General features: G+C 41.9%; 1 protein-coding gene across 1 annotated transcript; it reads right to left on the bottom strand.

Annotated features, from left to right (window-relative positions):
* Positions 1 to 7812: 7812 nt before the first annotated feature.
* Positions 7813 to 26713, bottom strand: chrdl2 (chordin-like 2). Its single transcript, XM_080780639.1, has 12 exons — positions 26540 to 26713; positions 25804 to 25919; positions 24772 to 24865; positions 21668 to 21816; positions 19635 to 19731; positions 17689 to 17750; positions 16337 to 16586; positions 15390 to 15578; positions 12857 to 13063; positions 11464 to 11556; positions 10585 to 10687; positions 7813 to 10538 (listed from the first exon to the last, which is right to left on the bottom strand). The coding sequence occupies exons 1-12, from the start codon at positions 26613 to 26615 to the stop codon at positions 10511 to 10513; spliced, it is 1464 nt and encodes a 487-aa protein (XP_080636765.1). The 5' UTR covers positions 26616 to 26713; the 3' UTR covers positions 7813 to 10510.
* Positions 26714 to 26914: the final 201 nt, after the last annotated feature.

Raw genomic sequence — 26914 nt, 5'->3', positions numbered from 1 at the left:
CCACCATGTCTCACGAGTCACTTATTTCCATCGAAATAAGTAGTAAAGGGTGGGATACTATTTACATTATGAAGAGAGGATATATATACAAAATAAATAGATTGCTGAGCGACGGAAATAAGCCAATTAGCACTAGTAGAAGACAATTTTAGAATCTGATCTCAGGTCAAAATGGGATAAAGTTTGGGAACCACTGCAGTACAGTATATATTATATATACAGTACACTAGTACAGTATATACTGTACAGCATAGGCCTACCATACAGATCGGTTAAAATATCATTCTAGTCGTTGAAATATGTTCCAGATTGCTGCTGCGGCGGCGGGTCCATTTGGTTTACATTCGTACGCGTCTCGCAGTCAAGAGTGTACGAATGTGGATAAATGTGTTTGATTTTTTTTTTCTCCTACAGTGAATTAACCCATTTTGACCTGGGAACGATTCTACAAAATAATCTTCTAAATCCTGACAGTTTTCTGAAAAACCCTATGTTTCTGTGTCAGTGGTTGTCAAACTATTTAATGTCAAGGACACCCAGAATTATATGTATTTGGCCACCGACCCCCCCCCCCACCCCCACAAGAAGCAAAGATTTGAGCTAAAAACGAACGCTCTGAAAGAATATATTCAAACATTTGGGCCACATTTTCACGGTTTTCCTAAAATAGCAGACCTACAAGCTCGTAGCGCGGCACTCGGTGCCGCGCTATGAGCTTGTAGATCTGCTATTTTTCAATAGCTAAAGCATGACATAATGCTTAAAAGTTAAAAAAAAAACACCAAAAGGGGTTCCCGCCCAAAATGAATTAAGTGTGCCGTGGGAACTCTGACAACTGCTGAGCGACACGGGCCAACAGACAGACAGGCTTGTCCTGATCTGGAGGGTTGCTATAACCCACTGAGACCTGATCCTATACCACAAAACAAAACCTCTTCTATAAATCCTAATAGTTTTCTTTAAAAATATATGTTGCAATAATAGTCAGTGGTTCGATTATAATGTATTTGGCCATCTGGCCACCCTCTCAAAAATATTTAGCTCCAGGGACCACCAAGAAGCTAAGATTTGGTTTCGCTTTTTTTTTATGTCCATAGTCAAAGATTTTCAGAAACGTTCGTGATTTTTTTCCCAGAAAATAGCAGATCTACAAGCTCGTAGCGTGGTTGTAGATCTGCGAATTCTTTTAATAGCCAAAGTATATAACATACTTAATATGGTAAAAGTGGTCAAAATGATTGTATTCAATACTTTTTAACAAAAAATTACACGGATGCTTTCACACTTTTAACAGAGGTTATAGGTATATACATTCAATACGCCAGTACTTATGAGTCAAACTATAAATCTCCTGTATATGTATGAGCTTGTAGATCTGCAATTTTTTTAGGGGTGGCGGTGGCTTAGGGGTAGAGTGGCCGGATGGCTCCGGGTTCAAACCCGCGGGCTTCCCCCAAGAGTTAGTGTCGAAGTGTCCCTCGAGCAAGACTCTGAACCCCGAATCGCTCTCGATGAGCTGTTGCAAAGGACAGGAAAGGTACTATGTTTACCCTGCAGGGTAACTGGACAAAGGAAAGGAAAGGTACCATGTTTACCCTGCAGGGTAACTGGACTAAGGAAAGGAAAGGTACTATGTTTACCCAGGGTAACTGGACTAAGGAAAGGAAAGGTACTATGTTTACCCTGCAGGGTAACTGGACTAAGGAAAGGAAAGGTACTATGTTTACCCAGGGTAACTGGACTAAGGAAAGGAAAGGTACTATGTTTACCCTGCAGGGTAACTGGACTAAGGAAAGGAAAGGTACTATGTTTACCCTGCAGGGTAACTGGACTAGGCTCAAGAACTTGTTTACAGCCAGGCCCTGCTCATAGAACATTTCATGGTAGGGGTTCAATGCCTACCATGGTTGCATGGTAGGCATGCATGGTTTCTTCCGCTGGTGTGTGAATGAATGTATAATGCACAAATCAATGCAAAGCGCCTTGGATAAAGGGCCGCTTTATAAATGCACCATTTTACCATTTTATCGAGCCGACGCATGGGGAAACGACACAGATGTTTTGTCGGTTCCAGTGTGATAAACAGACTGAATGCTTCAGGATATCACGTCTGTAATGTGGGACTCACTATACTCAGATAGAAAAAAAAGAAAAACAGAAACAGCTCGTTTCCAAGTTGGCGTCTGGTGCTTTTGGCAACACCTATAGGCAACTATTCAACACAGCTATAATTCATCCTCTCTTTCCTCTCCTTTGTTCAGGACGCTGCCGTGGAAATAATCTGTAGCTTCTTCTAGCCCATTCTGACCTGAGATCAGATTCTAAACATGTCTTCTACATCCTGACAGTTTTCTGAAAAAGCTATGTTTCTATGTCAGTCGTTCTTCGATTTAAAAAAAAAATAACAGACCTACAAGCTCGTAGCGCGCCACTCGGTGGCGCGCTATGAGCTTGTAGATCTGCTATTTTTCAATAGCTAAAGCATAACATGATGCGAACACCAAAAGGGGTTCCCGCCCAAAATGGGCTAGAACTCATATCAAGATGAAAGACCAACGAGCCATCCAAACGCTGACAAAAACCTTATTTCATTATTATTGTTATTATTATTATTACGTTATGTCGGGTATCGAATTATTATTATCGTCTTGTGTCTATACTTTTTTTTAACGTTTTTGGCCCTTATTATTATTATTATTATTATTATTATTATTATTATTCCGTTATGTCAGGTATCAAATTATTATTATCGTCTTTTGTTTATACTTTTTTTTTTCAGAGTCAAACAACAAACAAGACCAAAAACAAACAGCTGCAGAGAACAAGATCAAACAATTTCCCCCATTAAATAAGACAAGTCATTAACCGTAATATACTGAATAAACTTTCCCCATATCCTATCAAATATCTTCTGTTTACTCTTTAAAGCATACGTGATTCTTTCCAGAGGAAGACACAATGACAACTCCCTAAACCACTGAGCAATACTAGGTTTGCCTATCTTTTTCTCGGTTTGATTTATTTGGCTGAAAGTGAGAAAGAGAGTTTTTGACTCGTCTTCCGAGTCGTTCCTAAATTGTTTTATAAATGGAAAGATATGCATCTTATTGGAACACACAAGGTTTTGATATTTCACCTGCGATTCCACGGTGGACTCATGGTTTACCCATGTGACAATAGCCAGGAAATTAAACGCATTCTAAGCATTATTTGTGTGTGTTTTTTTTTTTACCAACATGTCAAGTTAGGACAAAGTTATACGTCTGAGTTTTATTATAGAACTAATAAAATAAAAGGTCCTGTACCGTATATACAGTGTTGATTTAGTCGACTAATACTATGACAAAAACCAAATGGAGACTAAAACTAAGACTAAATAAATATTGACAACAAATAAAAACTAGACTAAAATGTTAGGGAGTAGTGGACTAGTGGAAGGTCATTTACACTTGGTTGCATGCTGAAAATAGCAGATCTACAAGCTCACCAAGCGTCGCGCTGCGATGCGTTGTGAGCTTGTAGATCGGCTATTTTCAGCAAGTGTAAAATCATCCATTAAGACAGCATTAAGGCCCGCCAAAATACATTTTAAAACTAAAAGCTTTTGATATTTCGTCAACTAAAACTAGGCTAACACTAAAACATTCCAAGTGACTTAAATATGACAAAAACTAAATGAAGTTTCATTTCAAAGACTACTAAATACTACGAAATGTGCTGCCAAAAACAACACTGACTGTAACCAAACTGCAGTATTGCAGACCAAAAGTCACTAAACAATATTTGTATCCGACTTAAACTTAAGATTTCAGTACAAATGAAAATGTCCCGCAACGTAAAGTTCCTTTCAAAGTCTCCAATGAGTCAAGTATCAAAAGTAATCCCAAAAGCAATCAAACCAAAAACTGTAGATCTTCTCTATTTTCTGAAAACCATCCATAACAGTCATCAATAAAAAAAGGCAATGCATTGCTCTCAAAAGGGGAAAAAATTATATTCCTCACCCAACCTTCAACCGCAGGAGGCCAACAGCAGGTTCCCCTTTGTCAAATGTTCCTTGACCAAACTTTTCTTCTTCCAGAACCAGATCTCAAAGTTTTCTGGTTAATCCATTTCTGATTATGGTTTAGTTTTGACCTTAAAAGAGTCTCTTTCACAAAATTCAACCAAACACTCTTTTTTTTCATACCTAAAATGGAACCTGTGGGGCGGCCTCACTTCCTGTACCTTTATAGCTGGTACCTCACTTTGCTGGAACTAACATACATTTTCCCCACAGCTCCCCCTACAGTATAGGATCAAACCTTGTCAACAGAAAATGTATGACCATGGTTTAACTGCACAAAACAAAAACATATATACTGTACACTACATTTCGGTGGTTAAATATTAAACCATATTTACATTTTAAACCCAATATATTCCCTTGTTATCGCCCAGTGTGTTATGTTTCATGTTCTTTCAATACTCATACCAGGACAGGAAATACATTTCTTCACACATTTTTGTGGCAGTGTCACACATTCATACCTATATTTGTATTCACCTCACCAGACCGGTGCCCGGCTGTAAATCTGGAATTCAAAATGGACTTGAGTAAAAGTACATAAGTAGACCTATCGGCATCAATTGTAGATCTGCTATTTTCAAATGGCCACAATGAACGAATGAACTGAAATAAGTATACCATTGTGTTTTGTAATAATAATTTAAATCTGCAAAGTAAGTAAAAGTGCAATATTTGCCTCTGAGATGTAGTGGAGTAGAAGTAAAAATATTGGAAATTGGATATACTCAAATGTGTACTTAAGTACTTAAGTACATGTATACTAGTTACTTTACAACAAAAGTGATGTATCCCAAGGTCATCACCTGGGACGTATCCTCAGTGATGTATCCCAAGGTCATCACCTGGGACGTATCCTCAGTGATGTATCCCAAGGTCATCACCTGGGACGTATCCTCAGTGATGTATCTCGAGGTCATCACCTGGGACGTATCCTCAGTGATGTATCCCAAGGTCATCACCTGGGACGTATCCTCAGTGATGTATCCCAAGGTCATCACCTGGGACGTATCCTCAGTGATGTATCCCAAGGTCATCACCTGGGACGTATCCTCAGTGATGTATCCCAAGGTCATCACCTGGGACGTATCCTCAGTGATGTATCCCAAGGTCATCACCTGGGACGTATCCTCAGTGATGTATCCCAAGGTCATCACCTGGGACGTATCCTTAGTGATGTATCCCAAGGTCATCACCTGGGACGTATCCTCAGTGATGTATCCCAAGGTCATCACCTGGGACGTATCCTCAGTGATGTATCCTTCTCTCTCTCTCTCTCTCCGTCTTTCTTGTCAATTGCCACTTGATACTATCAATAAAGGCAGAAAAGCCAAAAACTAATCTTAAGAGAAAGAAAACGATATGCAGGAGGACTCCTTTTGGCCAGACAACGGTTATAATGTCAACAACTTAAATCTCAAGGTCTGGAAAAAACTGGATTGCAGAACAAAAATAATATGTCATATTGGCTCTAACTTAGCTATAAATAAAAGCTGTACATGTTTTTTTCTTTTTTTATAATAATTTTTATCCCACTTTTGCAACCCAATGTTTTTCACCCAGTGTCTATATAGAGGGTATATGCGTGTGACATCATAATCAAACCCAGAAGTTATGCTGGAAGGTCTACTAAGTGGCAAAAAACTACCTTCTGGCTTTGACAGCCCATACACATTCAAACAGAAAAGTTGTATTTGATTGCATTAAATGACGTTAAATGACATTAAACTCACTTTGTCACTCATTTTGCCACTCAATTTGCCATTCACTTTATGTTAGTGCACACCCTCTATTATGTAATGTAACCCTTGGCGCTACACTTCCTCTGCCAACAATAAAAAGCTGTACATGTTAAGTTTAACATTCATTTTTGGTTTAAATGTTTGACTATGAAAGTGTGAGTTAGGATTTACTCATCCCTATATGCAGATTGCAGACACACTTAGACGCGCCAGAAAAATGTGATCATATGCAATCATTTTACAGCATAATAATGTGTTGATTATGCCGGGGTCAATTTCTCTCAAAAAGGGTGCATAGTTTGTGAGCAGTGGCTGGAGCATTGTGGAGGAGATATTCGTAATGGAGAAACTAACTCATACACAGCTGAGACTATACAAGAGGAACTATTCATTGAGAAATGGGAGAAATGGACTGAATGTAGAAATCGACACCGATGTTAACAATGATGGACATTCATAAATGGACTGGAATATGTTGTTTATTAATTGACATATTTGAACCCTTGCACTGTAACTGTCATTTTATGTTTGGTGTTTTTATGTTTACCTGCAAATAAAAATTAAGTTAATCGTGGACTACCCACATATTTTGCTACTTTCTGCACATTTTGCAAATGTTGCATTAGGCCTACTCATTTAGCTACTTTCCGCATATGTCACAACATTTTCACCCGAATAAGATATCATAAAAAACCTGCAAATTTCATAGCAAGGATTTGAAACCTCCATAATCAAGGATCTTAGCCCGTATAATCAAGGATTCTTGCCTGTGTTTTTTCTATTTTGCTATCTACTTCAATAGATTATGTGGAATATCCTATACCTTCTACATTTATTTCATAAAAAGATTCATGTTTGGACAGAACGGAAGTTGTTATTATCTTCTCTCTAGGTTGTCCTCAGACGAGCCCTCCATCGTCGTTTCCAGTCATCCCGGTTCTCCATACAGTTCGTTGGTACTTTGCACTCCTGCATCGTTCTTGAGTACATCCACGTATGTTAGCGCGGGGCGTCCTCGTGATCGATGCCCGTGTGTTGGTTCCCAGAGCACCAGTTTGCTGGCTGGCAGCTCTTGATGCCTTTGGCAGTGTCCTGCTATAGTCTCATTCTCCTGGCTGCTATGTCTTCATGCTTTCTCTTCAAAGAAGGCGGTCGCATTTTCCCCTGTATCTGCACTCTTTAAGCCTCTTTAAGCCTGCTTTATACTTTGTCAAACAAAACGTTGAACGGTGCATAAATGGAACCATCGCGGCGTTGCGGAGAAAGATCACAGTAGTCGAAGACGAATTCATCACCTCTTAATCCGACGGTGACAACCGTGACAATCAGCCACGGAATGCGTTTTATGTGCCACTAAATCGCACACACACTATACGCACATCGACGGCTTGTCATAAACACCCTTCATAATGATCTGTGCTAAAAGTTACGGCCCAGCAAATTGTTTTCTAACATTCAGTGCAGTAGTGTAGATTACGTTGACTAAAACTATGACGAAAAATATATTGACAATTTCGTCAACAAATAAATACTAGACTAAATGTTATGGAGGGACTATAGTGGAAAAGAGATCCAGTATACCTAAAAGACAAGTCAAGTCACTTTATGCTTTGTTGCACACTTTATTTATGTTTTGGTTTGCGCTCTGGAAATAGCAGATCTACAAGCTCACAACCCGTCGTGCCGCAAACGCATTGTGAGCTTGTAGATCTGCTATTTTCAGCATGCAACAGAGTGTAAAATCAGCCATTAAAACGCCATCAAGCCCGCCACAATACATTCTTGTCGACTGAATCTACAGTTGAATTAGTCGACAAAAAGGTCTTATATTTATAGTCGAATAAAAACTAGACCCTAAAACATTTCATTTCAAGTAAAATATGACTGAAAAAAGACTATGACTAAAACTAAATGTAAATTTGCTGCACATTTACAGCACTGCAGTACAGGCAAGGAATATCAGTGAGGCAGCAAGTGGAGAAATAATAAGCAAAAACAAAGTGATGTATGTCAAAGATACGATTTTATGGGGGGAGGGGGAGGGGGGGGGGGGGTGAGCAGAAAATACAAAGTGCAGTTATGAACGTGAGCCATAGCTTGAGTACAAAACATGTTGTCAGAGTTGGCGGAGTAGTAAAATATCGCAACCTACCGGAATATTGCGGTCAAAGTCCTGTTAAACAGTGGTTTATATTTAAATAATAAAAGCAAAAAACAACAATAATCGCTTATATATATATATATATATATACCAAACAGTCCTTACACACACTTGTACAGAAATCATCACACCCTGCTATCAATCATAATGTTGTCGCTGTCGGAAACCATGCATGTCCAAAACAGTTACTTTTCAGGAAATGGAGAAAAGAAAAGTTATTAAATTGAAGTTAGTAAGTTGCAGAAATGTACAGATTACCCTGTAAACACATAATGTATACTGTATACTGGTTGGTTTTTACTGTTGAGTGTGAAAACAATGCTAATCATTCTGGGGAACCTCCAAAATAATTTGGGGACCTCCCTGTAGGCGATCCCGGCCCCCATTGCTGTGCTATACTTCACTGTGTAGTGCAATCATTTCCACACGCGCACACGCACACGCACGCGCACACGCACACACGCACACACACACACACACACACACACACACACACATGCACACACACACACACACACACGCTTACATAATTCATACAAAGAAATAACACAATCCTTTAAGTTATGCCACAAATCTTCCGTTTTGTTACTTACAATAAATACTGTATTGGTGACAATCGCATGAAGTACCTACCTTTTTTTTCTTTTCTTTTTTTTTTAACAAATCCATTACATTTCAAACAGTGGCTGTACATCATATACGTGTGTCTTGTTATATCAACAACCGCTTGCACACTTTGTACAATGATACATAAGGGCCTTTCAAACGTGAGGCGATTCAACACGCCTATAGTTCCTTTTCCAACGAGACCTGCGTTTGTGTGCGGAGCAGTCGCGGCGCGACAACGCACGCGTATTTTACTCGAGCTCGGTCCCGAGAATTTGTTGCGCGTGGCGCGTGCACGAAGCGAGCACACGCCCGCCCGCGACTCACCAGACCTGGATTCTGTTTTAGCTTCTTTCTTTTTTTTTTACGCTTGCGTTGTCGCGTCCCTCTCGACCTCTCGTTGATCCGGGCAACAACGTGTGCGTTCCTCGCTTGGCGTTTAAAAGGCCCTATACAATGGTACAATGGACACGACTTTGAAAATGAAACCAAATTATTTGGTTTCATTTTACGCGCTCAAGAGTTAAGAGATCTATAAGGGTTCATTTGGTTACCAACTCTCCATCAATTTGCTGGGGACTACTTGGAACCCCCTCAAGGACCACTGGTTGAAAGCCACTGCCCTAATACAACCCTTGATGCTGAGTGCCAAGCATGGGGAGGCACTGGGTCCCATTGGTATGAGTCCCGGCCCGGGGATTGAACCCCGTCCTCCCAGTCTCAGGGCGGACACTCTAACCACAAGGCCACTGAAGCTTCATGGAAATCACATATTGCATTTGAATGAAAATGTAATTGAATGCCTCGACCGGGTGCTTATATACCAGGCTAGACTAGAGGGACGGGAGAATTGATACTATGTGGTATAATTACTGTCATACTCATAGTAATGGTTTTGGCATTGGTCTATTATGTTTACTAATAGCACGGCCATAAATTAATCATTTTTCAAATGACTCAGTCCCATTACAGTGAATACCCTTTTTTTCTCTCCCTAAAACGTTTCTGTATCAACTCTGATGGGATATCGTGTCACTTTTATAACCACCATTCGATAAGTGACAATATAAAAATAAAATAAAATGGGACACAAAAAAATCAAAGTGCAACAGAGAAATAAAAGCTCTCAATTCCCTCTAAAATAATGTCTCTAGTTGATGCGTTGATGTGAAGATATGTATACTGCATGTCCTTGGCGTACCGTAATGTACCTGCTGGTTGCTCTCTAGTGACAACAGGTTTGTGACGTGAGGGCAGGATCAGGAAGCAGAGCAGAGCTTCAGGGGGAACACAGTCCGTCTGCCTGCCTGGGGGTTGAGCAGAGCTTCAGGGGGAACACAGTCCGTCTGCCTGCCTGGGGGTTGAGCAGAGCTTCAGGGGGAACACAGTCCGTCTGCCTGCCTGGGGTTGAGCAGAGCTTCAGGGGGAACACAGTCCGTCTGCCTGCCTGGGGGTTGAGCAGAGCTTCAGGGGGAACACAGTCCGTCTGCCTGCCTGGGGTTGAGCAGAGCTTCAGGGGGAACACAGTCCGTCTGCCTGCCTGGGGGTTGAGCAGAGCTTCAGGGGGAACACAGTCCGTCTGCCTGCCTGGGGGTTGAGCAGAGCTTCAGGGGGAACACAGTCCGTCTGCCTGCCTGGGGGTTGAGCAGGGCTTCAGGGGGAACACAGTCCGTCTGCCTGCCTGGGGGTTGAGCAGAGCTTCAGGGGGAACACAGTCCGTCTGCCTGCCTGGGGGTTGAGCAGGGCTTCAGGGGGAACACAGTCCGTCTGCCTGCCTGGGGGTTGAGCAGAGCTTCAGGGGGAACACAGTCCGTCTGCCTGCCTGGGGGTTGAGCAGGGCTTCAGGGGGAACACAGTCCGTCTGCCTGCCTGGGGGTTGAGCAGGGCTTCAGGGGGAACACAGTCCGTCTGCCTGCCTGGGGGTTGAGCAGAGCTTCAGGGGGAACACAGTCCGTCTGCCTGCCTGGGGTTGAGCAGAGCTTCAGGGGGAACACAGTCCGTCTGCCTGCTTGGGGTTGAGGAACTTGAGGATCTCTCGTATGCCGTCCTCGCACGCCGTGCTCTGAACGTCGCTGAGGTTGTCTCCCTCCTCGCGGAACTTTCTCCAAGTCTCTGCAAAGGAAATGCAATCAAAACCTTTTTTGTACCAGTAATCATTGCTATAGTGTGTGTGTTCAGTAACGGTGTTAAACAGCTCTATATTGTGACAGTAATCATCGCTATAGTGTGTGTTCAGTAACGGTGTTAAACAGCTCTATATTGTGACAGTAATCATTGCTATAGTGTGTGTTTAGTAGCAGTGTTAAATAGCTCTATATTGTGACAGTAATCATTGCTATAGTGTGTTCAGTAACAGTGTTAAATAGCTCTATATTGTGACAGTAATCATTGCTATAGTGTTTGTTTAGTAGCAGTGTTAAAAAGCTCTATATTGTGACAGTAATCATCGCTATAGAGTGTGTTCAGTAACAGTGTTAAATAGCTCTATATTGTGACAGTAATCATTGCTATAGTGTTTGTTTAGTAGCAGTGTTAAAAAGCTCTATATTGTGACAGTAATCATCGCTATAGAGTGTGTTCAGTAACAGTGTTAAAAAGTTCTATATTGTGACAGTAATCATTGCTATAAACTAATGTTTGTTCAGCAACTCTAGCTTCAGTAAACAGAAAGTGCATTTTCACGTCAGGATACCAATTTCATCCAATCAGGACAGAGAAATAAGCAAGTGAAATTGGAAGTGATGACAACCCCCCTGAAAATGTATTTAAAGAGAGAAAGGCAGTCTCTGTCTTTACCACACCTGTTGTTACTGAATTCAAATGATTGCTAACAGTGCTTTAACCTTTAAACAAGAGAGCACGGTTGGTATTCTTCAAGAGGAACAAACCTTCGTCCACTGTTGTGAGTAACGTATAGTTTTCTGGATTGGCCATAACGTCTTTCTTTGGAACGTCTCCCGCCTCCATCAGCTGTAAAACGCCTGCAACACAAATGAAAAGCTCAAGATGAAGGCCTCGGGCCAAGGACAGGTGGAAGGTCTCTGTTTTAAAGATCTAAATGAAGGCCTCGGGCCAAGGACAGGTGGAAGGTCTCTGTTTTAAAGGTCTAAATGAGGGCCTTGGGCCAAAGGACAGGTGGAAGGTCTCTGTTTTAACGCTCTATGAGGGCCTCGGGCCAGGGTGGAAGGTCTCGTCTCTGCGTAGTAAAATAGTTTACTAAAGGCACGCACATCCCCAGCAGTGATAAAAAGCCCAGGTGCTGGACAGAAGGAATTACATGATGAAAGACTGAAAAATACAAGAGTCTTGCGAGTTGAATGTGCAGCTCCATCCCCAGACCCCTCGTAGCCATATTATGACAAGTGGACACGACATCTGTCAGATAGAGCAGCTTGTCAACCGAGCAGACTATCTGGTCTACCCCTGCACCCCTGATCCCTCCCAAACCTGGTTCTGTGTGTCCCCTCCCACCACCACCACTACCACCACACGCTCCCCTATCTTCACCCCCTCCCCGAAACCCACCAGTCTCCACAAGTTCCCAAGTCCAGGAGTGTGTCCGTGTGTCCCCGCCGGGCCAACTCAGCCCCCCCAGAACCACAAACACAGCTGGGCATACTGGGAATACCAGACGACTCGCCCCTTTACCAACTCGCCCCCCTGTTAATGTAGTTAACAGTTAATTTAGTATTTCCCTCCTTCCTTCTGAAATTATGTTCTATGCAGATTTATATTGATTGTATAGTAGTTGATCTCTATACTCTTTTGACTTCTAACAGTTCATTTTGTTTTATTAAACACATTTCTTCCATGTAGCCCATGTTTTGTAATGGCTTCATCATGCTATTATACCCATGGATATACAGAGTGAACTCAACAATTATAAATTAACAGTATTTCGTATGACGAATAGCGAAGGCAGCCGCTCTACAAGCTCCACACGGTTGGCCTCTTATATTTAATTATTCAATGAATAGAAAACGGAACAGTTTGGACAAAATTGCGACTCTTTTGTTTTTACATTGTCTTTAGTTTTGGGGTTTTTTGTCCGTGAAAATCGGCGGCCAATTTTTATATATTTTTGGGGGGTCCTTGACCTTGACATGAAAATGTTTGAAAACCACCGACATAGAAACATATGTTTTTTCAGAAAAAAAATGATTTAGAAGACATTTGTAGAATCTGGTCTCAGGTCTAAATAGGTTAAGGCACGGCTAGAAGCCGTTTCCAACCAATCAGACGAGTTGTACTTAATTGACATTGATTGGCGGTGCCACCCACCTGTGTCCCCCGTGCCCTCCACGGCCTTCCACACCTGCACCTCCAGCTCTGCGTTGCTCTGTCTCTCCACGGCGATGACCCGGACCACCGACACCCCGTGGCGGGTCAGCGCCTTCAGAGACGACTCCACCTTGTAGACGGCCAGCAGCTTGTTCTTATAGCCGGGGGAGCACTGCGTCTGGTTGCTGCTGCTCGCCTTGACCTCCGCTGGACGCACCAGAAGCAACATGACAAACATCCGTTATGTGAGCATGCGGTGTTGTTTTTGGCAGCACATTTTTTTATTTTAGTTTCAGTCGTAGTCTCCAATTCAATAGTTTTCGTTTAGTTTCAGTCACATTTTATAGTCACCCGGAATGTTTTAGTGTTTAGTCTAGTTTTAGTCGACTAAATATCATCAGATATTTGTTTTGGCGTGCCTTGATGCCGTCGTAATGGCTGATTTTACACTTGCTATAAATAGCAGATTTACAAGCTCACAACGCGTCACAGTTGTGAGCTTGTAGATCTGCTATTTTCAGCATGCAACCAAGTGTAAAATGACTTATACTGGATCTCTTGTCCACTAGTCCCTTCCTAACATTTTAGTCTAGTTGTTATTTGTTGACAAATTGTCAGTATATTTAGTCTTAGTTTTAGTCATCATAGCTAATAGTTTTCATTACAAAGTATTGAGGGTTTAAGTGGTTAAATGTCTGAAAACACACATTTAACATGAATCCAATATGTACTGTACTGTACTGTACTGTACTGTACTGTACTGTACTGTACTGTACTGTACTGTACTGTACTGTATTGTTTATGTATGCAGCTGGTCCTCATCTCCAAGACAGATTTCTCCCGAGGGAGACAAAAAAGAAGTAACCTTGAAGATTGGCTATTTTTAGTGCACTGTCTGGCACACACCCAGGTATACATGAATCACACTTTACACCAAGCCAAGTGATACTTATCATAATGCTTATAATAATAATAATAATAATAATAATGAGCGCCCGTTGCTGCCGGGGGAATAAAACGAGAACCGTGCGATGCAAAGGCAAGTGCTCTACCGACAAATACAGTAGGAGCAGGACATACTGTACCAGGACTTGATTTTTAGATATTAACCCATTTAGGCCTAACGTCGAAATAAAAAAAATGTCTTCTAAATCATGACAGTTTTCTGAAATACACTATATGTTTCTATGTCAGTGGTTCTCAATATTTCATGTCAAGGACCCCAAAAAAATGTATGTAAAAGGCCGTCGACCTCCATCTGAAAATATGTTGTTCCAGGGAGTACTATGGGGTCCAGCCATGGAGAAAAAAAGGTTAAAAGTTATTTTTAAAGATGGATTAATTAAATAACAAGAAACCCACGATTTCCCGGGTTGGCACACAAGGGTACAAGCAAAATAATCATATTTGAACTGGGGATGCCCACCTCACAACGCCTCCCACTGTGAGGCGTTATGTGCTTGTAGATCGGCTATTCTCACAACGGTTGGCTCTTTCTTAGGTAATATTTGCCAATAACATTACAGAACATCCCTTTGTGTTTCACTGCCATAAACGTTATGTTTTGTGGCTACCCATCAGGACAAACCTTGCAGCACTTCCCTCGGCTGTACTGGCTGCAGTGTTGTTTTTGGCAGCAAATTTCTAATTTAGTTTTAGTCATAGTCTCTTGAAACGTTTTCATTTCGTTTTGGTCACATTTTAGTCACCTGGAATGTTTTAGTGTTAGTCTAGTTTTCGACTAAATGTCATGTGATTTTAGGCGACTAAATCTACAGTTGATTCAGTCGACTGAAGTGTATTTTGGCGTGCCTTTATGCTGTCGTAATGGCTGACTTTACACTTTTCAGCATGCAAGTGTAAATTGACTTATACTGGATCTCTTGTCCACTGGAAAGTGTCAAGATATTTAGTCTCATCATAGCTTAGTTTTCATTTAGTTTCCATTTAGTTTTCGTCAGTGAAAAAAAAGGTAGTCGACGGAAATCTTTAGTCTTATTTTCAGTTGACGATAAAATCAACACTGCTGTGTGTGTGCAGGGGTACTGACTAGGGCAGCTGATGATGTCATCATTATTACCTGGGCAGACCTTGCAGCACTTGCCCGGGGACTTGAGGGGCAGGGAGCAGGGGTACTGGCTGGGGCAGCTGATGATGTTATGATGTTTATTATTACCTGGGCAGACCTTGCAGCACTTGCCCGGGGACTTGACGGGCAGGGAGCAGGGGTACTGGCTGGGGCAGCTGATGATGTCATTATTATTATATTCTTACCTGGGCAGACCTTGCAGCACTTGCCCGGGGACTTGAGGGGCAGGGAGCAGGGGTACTGGCTGGGGCAGCTGATGGTCATTCTTACCTGGGCAGACCTTGCAGCACTTGCCCGGGGACTTGACGGGCAGGGAGCAGGGGTACTGGCTGGGGCAGCTGATGATGTTATTCTTACCTGGGCAGACCTTGCAGCACTTGCCCAGGGACTTGACGGGCAGGGAGCAGGGGTACTGACTACAGGGCAGCTGATGGTCATTCTTACCTGGGCAGACCTTGCAGCACTTGCCCGGGGACTTGACGGGCAGGGAGCAGGGGTACTGGCTGGGGCAGCTGATGCGCTTACAGTCCTGCAGGCCGTCGTTACAGGAGCACACAATGCACTCCAACACCTTCCCCAGCACGGGATGCCACATGTCTCCATGGGAGAACGTCTTCCCGTTGTACATACATGCTATGGAGAGAGAAAACACGTGTTTACTGTATACACATGCTGTGAGGAAAAATACCATGTTTACTGTATCCAAGGGGTATACAGGCTATGAGATAAAAACACATGTTAACTGTACCAACATGTAACTGTATTCACTTCTAGTCATTTTTACTAGTTGACTAGTTTACCTATACCTATTATAGTACAGTAACCTTAATATTTGTACATTTAAAAACTTACATACAACGTACATTGTATAACTATAATCTACCTGATCTTGAGGCCTACAAAATCAGAAACAAAACAAAAGAAAAACAAAAAAAAACGTTTTACTTTTTTTCTTATCAACTAGTCAACTAGTACCAACAAGGTTGACTAGTGGATTTACTAGTCAACTAGGTGAATAGTCGTTAAGAGTTGCTTAATGCCCTAGCTGCTTGAAGCATGTGCACAAAGAGGTGGGTTTTCAGACTACGACGGAAGACTGGGAGTGAGTCTGCAGTCCTGACTGATCGCAATGGGAAGTGTATTCCATAGTTTTGGAGCCAGAAGGGAGAAGAGTTTGGGACGTGTGGTGGACTCCCGGCGTGTCTGATAAAATGAATACTGAGTAATGAGTAATTAATCGCAATTAATCAAATGTCGTTATCTCGGGCATGCCGTCCTGGACAAAGGCAAGTTTTCTCGAGCACGGCATCTTTTAACTGTTGCAACCCTATTTAGAAGACAGTTCAGTGTGTGTGTGTGTGTGTGTGTGCATGTGCGTGGACCGAGCTCACCTCTCTGGTGTTTCCTCTGCAGTAGGATCTTCACGGTGGTCTCGGCGGCCCCTTTGAGGTTGAGTTTATTGAGCCTCAGGCCCCTGAGAGGGGTGGTCCTCACGGCGGCCCCCCCTGAGCTGCTGCCATGCAGGTGGTGATGGTGGTGGTGGTGGTGGTGGTGGTGGGGCGGAGGGCGGGGGGGACGGGGGTCCGGGGCCGGCCGGCTCTTCAGCTGCTCTCCTCCTGAGCACTGGTCTACCGAGTGTCTCTGTGTGTGTATTAGAACAAGAACAAAATAACATAGTACATCACTGGTTAGCCTCGGTCCCAGCCTTACTCATCTGCCAGGAGAAAAGCCTGGTCACAACCTAAGACAGAGAGTGTAGAGCAGAGAAAAGCCTGGTCACAACCTAAGACAGAGAGTGTAAAAAAGAGAAAAGCCTGGTCACAACCTAAGACAGAGAGTGTATAGAAGAGTAAAGCCTGGTCACAACCTAAGACAGAGAGTGTAGAGCAGAGAAAAGCCTGGTCACAACCTAAGACAGAGAGTCTAGAGCAGAGAAAAGCCTGGTCACAACCTAAGACAGAGAGTGTAGAGCAGAGAAAAGCCTGGTCACACAACCTAAGACAGAGAGTGTATAGAAGAGAAAAGCCTTTATCATACAACTACAGCTGTGGATGTGGCTTCAGTTCAAGTGGATCACCACCCATCATCATCGCAAACCAGGCCTATTTAATGAACTGGTGGGCATGCCCACATAAAAACAACATAAAACATATACCGCCTTATAATAAGACCTGATGATCATGTTTTAGGGTGGAAGAAAATCACGGCACTCCATCTTTAGTTTATTTCAACCAAGGTTCATGTTTTATGTTGTTATTAGAGAATATTTTTTCATTTGCTGCTTTCTTTCGTTTTAGGGATTTGAGCATGGGGCTAAATATGTATTATTTTACAACATTTTATAGCGATTTTCTTTTTATTATTATTTATTATAGTCCTATATAAACCCCAGGAAATCTTTCATCTGGCCACAAAACACAGTGTGGCTTCCCCCCAGTATAAGGCTTCACATTCAGTAGATCCTGTGATTTATTTGTTGGCCAGATGCAATTTCCTGGGGTTTATTAGGACTATAGTAAATAATAAAATAATAAATCTCCATAACATTTTGTAAAAGATTTAAGCCTTGTTATAGCTTAAATATGACTTTTAAGTCAAGACTTATGCATTACTAAAAGCCATTTAAGCTATAACTAGGCTACGTTTGAACTCAGTGTGAGGTGGTGCAACCCTCTGCAGGTCCTAAAGTGTTAAGTTGGTGTCAGAGCTCTCTAGACTATGGGATACGTTCAGAAGGACCTACCACGCCTCGGTTCAACTGAAGGGTCCCATCCTCCGAGGATGATGATCCACTGTTGCCTCCATCTAATCACATGGAAAAAGGGTTTGTTCAGTAACAGTGTTAAATAGCACTATACTGTGATAGTAATTATTGCTATAGAGTGTTCAGTAACAGTGTTAAATAGCTCTATATTGTGACAGAAATCATTGCTATAGAGTGTTCAGTAACAGTGTTAAATACAGTAACTCTATATTGTGCAGTGACAGTAATCATTGCGGAGTGTGAAATAGCTCTATATTGTGACAGTAATCATTGCTATAAGTGTTTGTTCAGTAACAGTGTTAAATATCTCTATATTGTGACAGTAATCATTGCTGAGTGTGTGTTCAGTAACAGTGTTAAATAGCACTATACTGTGATAGTAATTATTGCTATAGAGTGTTCAGTAACAGTGTTAAATAGCACTATACTGTGACAGTAATCATTGCTATAGAGTGTGTTCAGTTTTCAGTAACAGTGTTAAATAGCTCTATATTGTGACAGTAATCATTGCTATAAGTGTTTGTTCAGTAACAGTGTTAAATATCTCTATATTGTGACAGTAATCATTGCTATAAGTGTTTGTTCAGTAACAGTGTTAAATAGCTCTATATTGTGACAGTAATCATTGCTATAAGTGTTTGTTCAGTAACAGTGTTAAATAGCTCTATATTGTGACAGTAATCATTGCTATAAGTGTTTGTTCAGTAACAGTGTTAAATAGCTCTATATTGTGACAGTAATCATTGCTATAAGTGTTTGTTCAGTAACAGTGTTAAATAGCTCTATATTGTGACAGTAATCATTGCTATAAGTGTTTGTTCAGTAACAGTGTTAAATAGCTCTATATTGTGACAGTAATCATTGCTATAAGTGTTTGTTCAGTAACAGTGTTAAATAGCTCTATATTGTGACAGTAATCATTGCTATAAGTGTTTGTTCAGTAACAGTGTTAAATAGCTCTATATTGTGACAGTAATCATTGCTATAAGTGTTTGTTCAGTAACAGTGTTAAATAGCTCTATATTGTGACAGTAATCATTGCTATAAGTGTTTGTTCAGTAACAGTGTTAAATAGCTCTATATTGTGACAGTAATCATTGCTATAAGTGTTTGTTCAGTAACAGTGTTAAATAGATATTGTGACAGTAATCATTGCTATAGTGTGTGTTTAGTAGCAGTGTTAAATATCTCTATATTGTGACAGTAATCATTGCTATAAGTGTGTGTTCAGTAACAGTGTTAAATAGCTCTATATTGTGGCAGTAATAATTGCAATAGACTCTATACTGAGTATAGAGAGTTTGTTCAGTAACCTTCTTAAATAGCTCTATATTGTGACAGTAATCATTGCTGAGAGTTTGTTCAGTAACCTTCTTAAATAGCTCTATATTGTGATAATAATCGTCGCCGTTTGTTCTATTATTTCCACAAAAAAGATTAGCAGACAAATTCCTTCAGGAACAATATAAACATTAAAGCTGAAATTGGTATATCCCGACCTGAAACTGTATTTTATATATATATATATATATATATATTTATATAATATCTTACAGCTCGTTTAAGTTACGTGATAATATCACAACATCCATATGATATGAATATAACGCCCAGCTCAGCTTGACACCACCTTGACAGTCTGACAGAAGGCCCATAATACAGTGTAATATACGACATTAGTAAGTCAGTTACACTCAGGAATGGCGTTCAGGGCCAAACTCCAACCCTCTCCAAGTACTGGGTCAGTATGGGGCTCACACGATACAGTAGAAAGGATTGTGTGTGCGTGCGTGCGCTCGCGTGTGTGTACCGTATATATCTATATATTTTAGTGAGGTCAGTGCCGGAGGTCAAGTAGAACCAGAACCGATGCATGGCCCAAAAGGAGGAGGAGAGTGTAAAAAAAACGTGAAGGTTTTGACAACCTTTGCACACCAAGCAGCAGGTATCTGGAACAGACACCGGCGAGGAGCAGGTGCTGAGCGACTGGCAGGTTTTCAAAGCACAGAAGATGTTTCCATTCTGAAAGGACATGAATCAAAAGTAAAGAGACAGCAGCACACACGCAAACCGAGAGGAGAGGAGAGGAGAGGAGAGGAGAGGAGAGGAGAGGAGAGGAGAGGAGAGGAGAGGAGAGGAGAGGAGAGGAGAGGAGAGGAGAGGAGAGGAGAGGAGAGGAGAGGGGAATCACCAGGGTATGAAAAAGGAATCACCTGCACGGAATTAATAGAATTAACATGTAACACTTTGCCATATGCCCCCCCTTTCTCACTGACAATGTTCTGTTTCTGACAATCTACACTGAAACAAATAATATCCGCACTCTCTTGAGTATAGCCAATCAAATCATCGCTATGGGGTGACCAGCCAATCATCAGCCAATGTTTGTGTTCACACAAAACCTCAAAGCTGGGCATAGGAGGGGCTAGCGCCCCTCAAAAATAGTAACACTATTTCAGATATCCAATAGCTTTTTACAGTACATTTCCAGTGTGTCACACTATTCTCAGCGTGTAGGAATGGCGTCCGCCAGCATTTCTGTCTCTGAGGATCACTTCCTGTGTTCTATCTGTGTGGACGTGTTCACTGATCCAGTCGCCACCTCATGTGGACACAACTACTGCACACTCAGTTGAGCTCAGCAGGAAAGATGCTGATAGAGTCAAAGCAGACAGTGTGCAGGTCTTCACCACTATGATCAGCTGTATTGAGAGAAACCAGGTTGAGCTCATTGATGGCATTGAAGAGAAGCAGAAAACAACAGAGAAACAGGCTGAAGGCTTCATTAAAGAGCTGCAACAGGAATTCACTCAATTAGAGAAGAGAAGCTCTGAGCTGAAACGGATCTTGCGCACTGAAGACCACCTCCTCAACTTCCCATCCAACTACACAGGGTGGACAAAGGTCAAGGTCCATCGGTCTTCACCTGTGGGGACAGTGAAGACAGCTGTGGCTCAGCTGGAGAAGACACTCTGCCAAGAGATGAAGAAGATCCGTGATGTTGAGCTGAGGAATGTCCAGCAATATGAGGTTGGATGTAACTCTGGACCCTGATACTGAAAATCCCTGGCTCATCCTGTCTGAGGATGGAAAACAAGTGAGTCATGGATGCCTACGGAAGACTCTCCCTGACATCATGGAGAGATTCTCTCCAGGTGTCTATGTCTTAGGAAAACAAGGATTCTCCTCAGGAAGGTTTTACTACGAGGTTCAGTTTACAGGAACCTCGTTCAGTCTACAGTCTTTAGGAGTGGTCAGAGAGTCCATCGACAGGAAAGGAAAGGATAGCGTCCCCAATTCCAGCAGTGGTTACTGGACTATAGGGTTGTTGAATGGAAATAAGTACATGGCTGCTGCTGACCCTGATGGCGTCCTTGCTGAAAGAGAGAATCTCCAGAAAGTGGGAGTGTTTGTGGATTATGAGGCGGGTCTGGTCTCCTTCTACGATGTGGAGTCCAGCATTCTCCTCCACTCTTTCACCGGCTGCACCTTCACTGAGAAACTATATCCATTCTTCTGTCCTTGGTCCATTACCGGTATCAACTGTGCTCCCCTTATCATCTGTCCTGTCACCGTGGAGCTGACGGTGTGAACATGTTCCCTCCATCTTCAAAAAGAAGATAAACATGACGTTAATCCTGTTTATAATGCATATAAGCTAACTCCACACGTCTGTCTATTGATGCAAAGAGAAAAGAAACGAAAAAACATCACCGATAAACTATTTAAAAGTAAATCCTGTTTATATCTCATAAGCTAGTTCCACACGTGCAGTAATGCAAAAACTAAAACTAAAGTAATCCTCCCTCTACAAATCACTTTTTCACATGACACACTGGTTGGTGGTGCGGGAGGAGAACAGGTTGTGTTTGGTGAAGCGACTTAGGGAGCACGTGCACATGACACACTGGTTGGTGGTGCGTGAGGGGAACAGGTTGTGTTTGGTGAAGCGACTTACGGAGCACGTGCACATGACACACTGGTTGGTGGTGCGGGAGGGGAACAGGTTGTGTTTGGTGAAGCTCTCTCCCGGCTGGTAGACGGTCCCGTTGTGTCGGCAGGACTTCACCGAGGCCCGCAGGCCTGCGGGGATCCTGAGGGGCTCGTCTACGGCACAAGAAACAAAATACTCAGATAGAAAGAGCATCATTCAAGCTTTTCGTACAGCTGCGATTTTTGTGAGTTTGACATCATGTAATACAATTAGATAGGACTTTGTCTGTTCTAGATGTATGGGCGGTCATTGGCAAATTGCGGCTAGTTTCCACCCTGCCATTATAGCTTGTGGAAAGATGACCGCCGTGTGCATATTATGGTCTATTGAGTATTCAAACATGAGTATTCTGAACATCTTGAGCATCTCAGGAAATCTGTCACACAAAGTCACTTCAAGTACTCTTTCATCTTAAAATAACTATAGGCCAATGACTGAAAATAGCCAATCTGCAGGCTCTGTGCTGTGAACTTGTAGATCTGCTATCTCTGGCTTCTAGGAATCCAAATGAGTGGAATCAGATTGAGAACTGTAATCCATGTGAGCAGCAGGGAGAGCCAGGCATGTCACCAGACCAGATCTATAGGCCTCTCACAATCGCTACATAATCGCCTAATCGCAATTATTTCAGGTAATCGTTAGAATAGTTTTTGCATTAATCGTCATTAATTGTTTACATGTTGAAAAATGTCGATATTTATTTCTAAAATAGCAGATGTAAAAGCTTTGTGACATGTAGCTCAACTATTTCTGCCAGTGGCGTGCACAGATGGACACTAGGGGGCGCTAGAGCACCACCTGCCCTTTCCCTCTGGACAGCAATGTGCCCTTTTGGAGAAAATAATTCATATTTTTTTGTACAGTGTACAGTATGTGGGGCATTTTAACCATAAAAAAAGCTTCTAATATATTATTTATGCCCCAAAATCTATAAATCTCACACTATTAAGGCAACCGTCTGGTTCCAAGTGCTGCACAAGGTGCCTTTTTTTTCACTTGAGCACCTGCCCCTCTGTGCACGCCACTGATTTCTGCTATTTTGTACATATTTTGGACAGAAAATAATATTAAACATTATTATAAAAATGTGTCAGTGATTTCTTTGCACATTGAAGTTATTTGTCATAATCTGTCCTGGGTAGTTTGTGGTTACGAAGCCTAAAAGGCAAACAGAAATACAAATTGTAGCGTTCCGAAGTTCAATGAAAAAGAAAAAAACAATTAAATCGCTAATCGCAATTATTTGCGTGACAATTTCAGTTTCACCACATCTAAGAATGTGTTGCTCAGCACAGCTAATGGTAATTCATTCTATTTCGACTTTAACAGCCTGTTCAAACGGTCTATTGCCATCATCATCGGAGCCTCAAAGCCAGGCAGCACAAGCAGACAGAGGAACAGTTTCCTCCCCATGCTGCTATATATAAGACTGCTAAAAACATTATATGAACACCTTCTGTGGTGTTATATGGCCCTACTTGAGAAATGTATTATTTATTTTATTGCGTGTGTATGGATCGAGCCACCCACAACCTATAGGTTTGTGAAATATCCTTCATTGTGACAAGTCTAGTCTCAAGACACTTTACACACAGAGCCACTTAACTGGAAGCAACCTGAGGCAGAGCCAGAACTCTAGGCTGGGCGCACTGGGCGGCCATCTGCCTCCTAACAATAGCAGGTATAACAATAGTAGCCTGTATAATATAATAATAGCATGGGGGAGAAAGATAGGCTGTTTACTTATCAGCTATTTTCGGAGAGTATAACACCCACGCACAACCAAACATAACATGACTTGTCTTGTATAGTTCTACTGGATCTCTTCTCCACTGCTCCCCTCCCTAACATTTGTGTATAGTTTATATCTGTTGTTGGAAACTTGTGATTTGGCACTATATCATTTAAAAATAGAACAGAACAGAATAGACACTTAACACACTAAAAAACGGGAGAGCACATATCTGTCATTTTAGATTTTAGATCTGCTATTTTTGAACAAGTGTGAGCATTACTGATTTAGAAGGCATTTGTAGCAACGGCCTCAGGTTAAAAGCTCTAGACCAGTGGTTCCCAAACTGTTCAGGTTGAGAGACCAGACTCTGGGAGGTCGGGGGTTCGATCCCCGGCCGGGTCGCATACCAAAGACTGTAAAAATGGGACCCAATGGCTCCCTGCTTGGCACTCAGCATCAATGGGTTGGATTGGGGGGGGGGGGTCAAATCAACTTCCCGATTCCCGAGCGCGGCACGGCTGCAGCTCACCGCTCCTTGGCTGCGGCCCACCGCTCCAAGAGATGGGTCAAATTTCACTACATTTCAAATTTCACTGCGTGTGTGTGACAAATTCTACGACTTTGACCCAAACGAGAGATTATGAGATTATTATAGAGTATGCCTATAAACCGCTAAACGCGATGCTTGTAGACGGGCTATTTTAACTACTTCTTATGGGTCGCGACCCACTCTTTGGGAAACAGTGCTCTAGACTTAGCAAACTTCACGTGCAGGGCTCTGTCCTTGCGATACTATTTTTCCCAGTCTACACCAAATATCTTGTCCAAACATTGGCCCTGTCGATGTAATTTCCCCCCCAAAGAGAACAGCAAATCACATAGACGCTCAGAGTTGACCATTCTGTACGGGAACCCCTTTTAGAGTTTCAAGCATTACGTTATGCTTTAGCTATTGAAAAATAACAGATCTACAAGCTCATAGGGCGGCACAGAGTGCCGCGCTACGAGCTTGTAGATCTGCTATTTTTGAAAAATTGTGAAAATGTGGTGAAAATATTTGAATATATATTCTTTCACAGTGAACGTTTTTAACTCAAATCTTTGCTTCTGGGGGGAGGGGGGGGGGTTCCCTGGAACTACATATATTCAGATGGGGGTCGGTGGCCAATTACATATATTTTTGGGGGGGTTCTTGACATTGACAAAATGATTGAGAACGACTGACATAGAAACACGTTTTTCAGAAAACTGTTAGGATTTAGATATATTTTTTTAAATCGGCCTCGGGTCAAAATGGGTTTAAACTTAGGAATGCAGTCTTTAAATAACCTACCGGTGCATCGAGGACAGCACTGCTGAGGGTCTTTGACCGGGTTCTCACACGGAGCGCTGGGACACTTGATGGTGTTACATTTCACGTGGCCCGTCTGCGTGCACGGGAGAACCAAGAGCACAGTGTTAACACACACACACACACACACACACACACACACACACACACACATCAATGTCAAGTTCAAAGTTACAGTAGTCCTGCACCAAATCACTGAAAATGTTTCCCTTTTTTTCCCCCTTCTTTTTTCCGAGACACTGCAATACAGTATATTATAATGATATTCCTTTAAATCAGTGGTTCCCAAACCTTTAGCCTGCAAGTCCCCAAAAGATGCAGAACCTCACCTAACCCCGATACGTTCCCTCAGTCAGTCGCTATACGCTCATTCTGTAGCTCGCTGATATCAGATCTACTCACAGCTCATCACAACGCGTTGCTCCGCGCCACATTGTGAGCTTATACTCACCATCAGTCACTACTATGGACTATACTTAAACATCTGTTTTCTAATTCATGGAATTTGTATGATTTCTTTATTTTTCTTCATGAAATGAATTATTAAAGATGAATCGTTTAATTTTGTTTTTTAATTCATGAAAACTATTTCTTTGTTTTGGGAATGTTTTTTTTTTTTTAAAGGTTTTGAAATAATCATTTGAAGAAACAAAATGTATAGGAAACCAAAAAAATAACAGTGGATCCAGACCCACTGTTGCTTTAATATGAATTGATTGATTGATTGATTTAATTAATGATTGATTACTTTATGAACAGTTTGCAAGAAAGAAAAAACACAGGAAAGTCCAGTTCAAATACAAGTCTACATTACATGTCGGTTGCTAAAAGACGATTTAATTAAAACCCAAGAAAGCATTATTGGCTTAATTGTTTCATTGTGGTCCTTCATATACTCAATTAAAATTGAATTACATAGACTATATTGAATTAATTTATTCATACGTTGTTCTGATTGTCAAATAAGTCTATATTTTCTAATACAGTCCACACAGAGAGAGAGCCTTTACTTACCTCCGTGCAGGAGCAGCGCATGCAGAACATGAACCCAAAGGGCTCCAGGTAAGGATGCCAGCTCTCTCCTGGGCTGAACGTCTTGTCTTTGAACGTGCACAGGACCCCCGAGGCTCCTGCACGTACCGTGCACGGTGCGTGCGTGTCAAACACACACATGAAAGAGGGCAGATGATGATGATGATGATGAGCAATAATCTTCTGACAAATTAAACGCATAGATGGAGCGATATGAAGCGTGGCGCGTGACGCGAAAGAAAAACAAAAAAAAAGTTGTGTTTGTCTGGATGAAGTGATGTGGAAAAAAATGATTAAAAAAAAACGGTTTGTTCTGTTCCGTCTCCCCGACAACCTCTCTCTCTCTCTCTCCACCCCGGAGCCAACACACATGCCACCCTGAGCCAAACAAAACAATACCACTGCGGTCTCTTTGTCCCGCTTGTAATCTGCAATAATATATAGAGCATAAAAACGCTCCTGAAATCACTCCTGGAGGGCTTTGGAGTCACAGCGTGCCTCAGTCCGAGACGAGACGCACAATAGTTCAGAATGTCATCCAAATAAAGAAAACACGCGAAAAATGTTCTTTATATCCTCTGTTTGGGTTTCGTGGGGGCCGATCAAGTGAGAGGGGGGAACGCACACCTCTAATAAACCATAATCTTCTCAGGCAAAGAACGCCTTGGAAGTTATTCTAGATAAATAATCATACAAAACGGTGGAATATTGTTCTTACCTTTGCGGGGTTTGAGCTCCACCACCACGTCTGCGAAATAAACCATGAACGTGAAGAAAAACAGCATGGGATTCATCTTTTCAAAACGCAACAGTCAGCCAGTGCTGTTGCTGCGAAAGTTTGCACCCCACAAAAAAAACTTGCTGTGCACGTTGAGACTTCAGCCAAACTGCAAAACAGTGTGAAACTGTCTGCGGATAATACAAAAAATAAAAGGCACTTATTCTTGGCTCGTCCGAAGACGCCTCCTACAGGAAACAAGACCACTACATCACTACACAAGAAGGGGAAAAAAAGTGATGAGAATTTAAATGAATGGCATGTCTAAAATCTGCATCTGCAAGTGGTGGAAAAAGTACTCCAAAGTTTTTAAGT

The sequence above is a fragment of the Protomyctophum bolini genome, assembly GCF_963924005.1.
Source record: "Protomyctophum bolini genome assembly, chromosome: 13".
Classification (NCBI taxonomy): Eukaryota; Metazoa; Chordata; class Actinopteri; order Myctophiformes; family Myctophidae; genus Protomyctophum; species Protomyctophum bolini.
This window is presented reverse-complemented; position numbering and strand designations above follow the sequence as displayed.

What these genes read in the sequence shown, in the direction of transcription:
- chrdl2 (XM_080780639.1), bottom strand. Translation starts at nt 26,615, where the DNA reads ATGAATCCCATGCTGTTTTTCTTCACGTTCATGGTTTATTTCGCAGAC. An exon ending in TGCGCTGCTCCTGCACGGAG is followed by an intron (nt 24,866 to 25,803) that starts GTAAGTAAAGGC and finishes CCGTGCACGCAG; the next exon opens with ACGGGCCACGTGAAATGTAA. An exon ending in GTGCTGCAAGGTCTGCCCAG is followed by an intron (nt 13,064 to 15,389) that starts GTAAGAATGACC and finishes TGGTGCGTCCAG; the next exon opens with CGGAGGTCAAGGCGAGCAGC.